At 39.9% G+C, this 5,156-nt stretch overlaps 1 protein-coding gene across 1 annotated transcript; it reads right to left on the reverse strand.

Annotated features, from left to right (window-relative positions):
- Window positions 1-273: 273 nt before the first annotated feature.
- On the reverse strand, window positions 274-2,033 carry CT83 (cancer/testis antigen 83). Its single transcript, XM_004685927.1, has 2 exons — window positions 1,959-2,033; window positions 274-582 (listed from the first exon to the last, which is right to left on the reverse strand). Exons 1-2 carry the CDS (start codon window positions 2,031-2,033, stop codon window positions 274-276), a joined length of 384 nt encoding a protein of 127 aa, XP_004685984.1.
- Window positions 2,034-5,156: the final 3,123 nt, after the last annotated feature.

The following is a 5,156-nucleotide window of genomic DNA, read 5'->3' on the forward strand; positions in this document are numbered from 1 at the left end:
CTTCCTCACACCTGTGTGAAATTAAAATCACTATCTTATACTCTTTAGCTTATTTTAAAAACTTGATTGTTTTATTTTATTATACTTTCATTCTACCCCCAATAAAATATATTAACATGTAATCAATTCTTAAAACAAAATTTAAATTCCTTAAATAAAAGGTGAATAAACAAATGTCTGGATGTTTCATCTGACTTGGTAAGCCCTCCCCTTTTAAGCAATAATTCACTTGATATAAACACATATAATTAAATGAATCCACTCGAAATGCTTTTAATGATTGCCTCTCCTGTTATTACATTTTGTAAGATTTACAGTGGATTTGTGGGTATCTAATACACCACTTAAACCTTTGATAACTAGGAAAAGTTCCAATTCAGCCAGCTTGTATTCCACGATCCTTAGGTTTATCAATATTCGCTTCTGCATGGCTATCGAATGTGGCAAATTATTTAATATATCCTGAGAGAGGCTGTGGACTGAAAGACTCTTATGAATAACGCTCTTAGTTGAGCCAGAACGAGAAGATGATCTTACTAGTGCATGAGAAGGCAGGTTTGATGACATTTCACCAGTGTTTCTCTGTAAGGGAAGGATATCATACATGTACAATTAATATAGCTTAGCAATTCCCAAATAATGTGCTTAAACTTGATTACCAAAATGAACTGATTGTTCTCCACTAAGAATGAGAGATCAACAATCTGTTCAGTAGCTACACTGATTTGGAAATATATTCTTGTCAAACACAGCTGGAAAAAATATATATTAAAGTAGCTGTTCATCAAATTGCCAGATCTTTGGGTTGTATTTCCTTGTAGGCCTATATTTGGACTCTGATGGATCCTATGTGACCTCAATTGCTACTTTAAATATCAACAGGAAGCCCACCTTTTGACCTTGATTATTTGTGAATGCCCTAAAAGCTCCCATAAAGATGACTGAGACAGGAAATGAAATAAAGGCAAACAAACTCAGGGAGTTGTAGAAGCCACCAGAGTAGGTACAGATTCTGAAAATGGTTGGTAGTTGTGGGGAGTGGGCACTTTGAGCTGTAATTTTCAAGTGGTTATAAAGCTCACCCCATCACTTAGTGACTTCTGGCATGTTACAACAGCCCACAGCTGTCTAGTCACTGTTTACTATGCTGGAAGTGTGGGGGTAAGAAGTAACCATTTGCAATTAATGAGGTTCCTTCCCATTAACTCTTACTGTTTTACCTTCCACTTCCTCTCTGTCCCTCTCTGCCTCACCCCCTCACTCTGTACCTCCACCTCTGCCCCTCTCTCTCCCTCCCCACTCCCTCCCTCCTTTTCCCTCCTTTTCCCTCCCTCTCTGTCCCTCCCTCCTTTATCCTCCTTCTCTCCCTATCTCTCCCTAACTTTCTCCCTCCTTCTCCCTCCCTCTGTCTCCCTCCTTCCCTCAGCCTCCCTCTCTCACTCTCTGTCCCTCACTTCTTCTCTCCTTCACTTTACCTCTCTCCCTTCTTCCCTCCCATTCACTCCTTCTCTCCCTCCATCTCCCTCCCTAGCCCTCTCTCTCCTTTACCTTCCCTCCCTCTTCCCTCTCTCCCTCCATCACACCTCCAACCCTCTCTCCCTCCCTCTCTTCTTCCCTCTCCCTCCTCCTCTTTCCCTCTCTTCCTTCACCCTCCCTTGCCTCCACCCCTCCTTCTCCCTCCCTCTCTCTCTTTTACTCCCTCACACCATCCCTCCCTCCAGCCTCTCCCTCCCTTTTCTTCCTTCCTCCTTCTTCCCTCTCTCCCTCGCTGCCCCTCCCTCTCTCCTTCACCCTCCTTTACCTTCACCCTCCTTCTCCCTTCCCTTTCTCCCTTTCTCTCCTTCCCTCACTCTCCCTCCCCATTCAACTTCTCCCTCCCTCTCCTTCCCTCTCTCTTACAAACACACCCGCTGTATTTGGATAAGGTCCTCTAATTCCAATCTCTGATAACACTTTACCTGAAATAGATTTTTCCAGAAGGCAAACATGATGGCAAATAAAATACCGCTCATTAGGAGCATGAAGGTGCTCATGGCTGCTTTGTGGTCTCTTCTTTACTGGAGAATGGAGGCGCTGGACAGCTGGGAAGCTGAGGGTCCGCTAGCCGCCTGGTTACCACCAGCCAGGGCTCTCACCGGTCCTCACTGAGTGGCGCAACTGAGCTGGGCTTCAGCATCCAGCTCTCTATGTACTGGAGCTGGCGTCTGACGTCACAATGGACACTCAGTTCCGGGCCCTACACCACAATCCGATGATGTAAAGCCCAAACTGCTGGCAGCCAGGCAGAGTTTAGTAATCGCTGGATTAGTTACCAAGTCAGGTCGTTAGAGTAAAAGCATTTGGGGGTGTTTGCTAAAACATGGTGTATGTGCAAACACCAAAATAACCAGTTAAAAAACAAATTTTAAAAGTTCTTCCCCGTCTTTTTGGTTTTTGAAGATGTGTTTGTTTTCCCTGTAACCACTCCACCATTCATTTTAAAAACAAGCTAGGGAGACCTTGCACGAAGTAATCACCCACACATTGTCTTTGCCGGTATCCACCAAACTTCCCATTGCTGTTTCCGGATGCACTCCAACAGTGTCCATATCACGATAATGATGTATATTTATGTCATTGTACAGTGTAAAAAGTAATTCCAGGGGCATTGTCCTACAAAATTCACAATAATTTTGCGCTATGGGTATTTCTAATTCTTGGTCTCCTTTTGGAAACGCCAAAACAGATTCAGGTGTTAAGTAAATTTACTTGTAACTAGCCGCAAAAGTAGAACTTGAACTCAGAGAACCTGACGTATAGAATAAGTGCAGCTTATATTAAAGTCGATGAAGGAAGAGCATTTGACAGTAATAATTCATTACAAAATAGTAAAACCTTCTAGAACTAATAAGCAATTATTATGATAAAGTTATATTATTGTATTATATTATTGTAAATATACAAAATTCAATCACTTTCCTATATACCAGCAATGAAAAATTGGAATTTGGAATCAAAGGCACAATACCATTTATGTTAACATACATCAAAAAGAAATATGTACAAGATCTATCTTCTGAGGTTAATAATAAAATCGATGAAAGCAATCGAAGATCTAAATAATGATGATAAATAAAAAACTCAATATTGTCAAGATGTATGTTGTCTTTTAAGGAACTGATGCTTTTTGTCTAGGTTATTAAATTTATGGTTATATTTGTCCATAGCGTTCATTGGTTATCCTTTTAATGTCCACGGGATCAGTAATGATGCCCCCTCTTCATCTACAATTTTTATATTAGTAATTTGTGTCTTCACTCTTTTCCTAGTTACCGGGCTAGAAGATAACCGATGTTATTGATCTTTGCAAACTACTAGGTTTGGTTTTGTTGATTTTTACTATTGGTTTTCTGTTTTCAATTTTATTGATTTCTGCTGTAATTCAAGTTATTTTTTTTCCTGCTCTTTTTGTACTTCACTTGAACTTCTTTTTTCTAGTTTCCTAAGGTGGAGTATTACATCATTGATTTTACATCTTCCTTCTTTACTAATGTATGCGTTCAATGCTATAATTTTCCTCTAAACATTGGTTTTGCTGAATCTCTTATGTTGTGATAACTTGTTTTCATTTTCATTTGGTTAAAAGTATTTTACAAATTTCTTCAATATGGAGCCCTCCCTGGTGGCACAGCGGGTTGAAGCACAGCACTGAGAAGCTTAAGCCACTTCCGCAAAAGTTTGATTCCCACCTGCCCTGGAGGAGACCACATGGCGTGGCAGACCTCTCCTGACCCGCCCGCCGCTCCCCTCAGCAGTGTACTTCGTCGATCTGCCTGTTCTGCTCCCCACTCTGTCCCTGGTGAATCCTCTCACCCTCGGCATCTCTGGCCTGTACCCCAGTTCTGTATGAATAAATAATAAATCTTTAAAAAATTTTATTCAACATGTACCATTTGATCTATGTGCTATTTAAAATTTTTAATGTTCAAAGATTTTAGGAATTTTCCAATTATCTTTCTGCCCTGTTTTTCTACTTTAATTCCATTGTAGTCTGGTAATTGATATGATTTCTAGTCTTTTAAATGTGTAAAAGTGTGTCTTACAGCCCAGAATGTAGTGTACTTTGGTAAATGTTCCTAGTGCTTTCATGCTTTTTATATTCTATACATTTTTATTAATCCACTTTGACAATATGTTTTTTTGTAAAGATTTATTTATTTATGCATACAGAACTGGGGTACAGGCCAGAGGTGCAGGGGCAGCGAGAGGCTTCACCAGAGACAGTGTGGGGAGCAGAATAGGCAGATCGACGAAGTACACTGCTGAGGAGAGCAGTGGGCGGGTCAGGAGAGGTCTGCCATGCCCTGTGGTCTCCTCCGGGGCTGGCGGGAATCGAACTCATGCAGAAGTGGCTTTTAACTTCTTAGTGCAGTGCTTTAACCTGCTGCGCCACCAGGGAGGGCCTTGACAATATGTTTTTTAATTAGTGCATTTAGATCTGGCAAAGTTAGATTAAAATCCATTTCACTATTTTTTTTTACTTCTTTTTAATCACACTTTCACTCATTTTTTGAGTGTTCTATAAAGCACATAGGGGTCTATTTGATGTTATCCTATCAATCATTTAGGCTATATTCACTTTTCTGTCTTCTTTTTACTCTTCATACTCATTCTAATGACATCAACATCACTGATTGTTTCTTCTGCTTGTCCTAGTTTTCTTTTGAATCCCTCATTAAATTTTCAATTCAATTATTGTACATGTCAAATCCAGAATTTTTATTATTCTGTGTTTTCTTTCATTGTTCAGAATTAAAAGCCATTCTGGATATTTGTATTCTTTTTATTGAGATAACTTTAGTTTATAATACTGTATATTATTCAGAGGTGTAAGATCACACTTCTCCAGGTGTCTGTTGCAACATCACACCCACCATTAAGGCGCCCAGTCTTCTACCATAGTTCCTTGTGCCTCTACTCATTCTGAACTCCCTCTTCCCCTACCCCTATGGTAGACTCATCTACAGTCAGATTTCTAGAGTTAGTTATTGTTCTGATTTTACCTGACTTTGTTTTGTATCTCTATATTCCACACATAAAAGTTACCATCTGGTATTTGTCTTTCTCCTCCTGAGTTATTTCACATAACATAAATCCCTCCAATTCCAACCATGTTG

This window comes from Condylura cristata, unplaced genomic scaffold (assembly GCF_000260355.1).
Source record: "Condylura cristata isolate star-nosed mole 26May11 unplaced genomic scaffold, ConCri1.0 scaffold00019, whole genome shotgun sequence".
Taxonomy (NCBI): domain Eukaryota; kingdom Metazoa; phylum Chordata; class Mammalia; order Eulipotyphla; family Talpidae; genus Condylura; species Condylura cristata.

What these genes read in the sequence shown, in the direction of transcription:
- CT83 (XM_004685927.1), bottom strand. Translation starts at nt 2,033, where the DNA reads ATGAGCACCTTCATGCTCCTAATGAGCGGTATTTTATTTGCCATCATG. An exon ending in TCTGGAAAAATCTATTTCAG is followed by an intron (nt 583 to 1,958) that starts GTAAAGTGTTAT and finishes CTTCCCTTACAG; the next exon opens with AGAAACACTGGTGAAATGTC.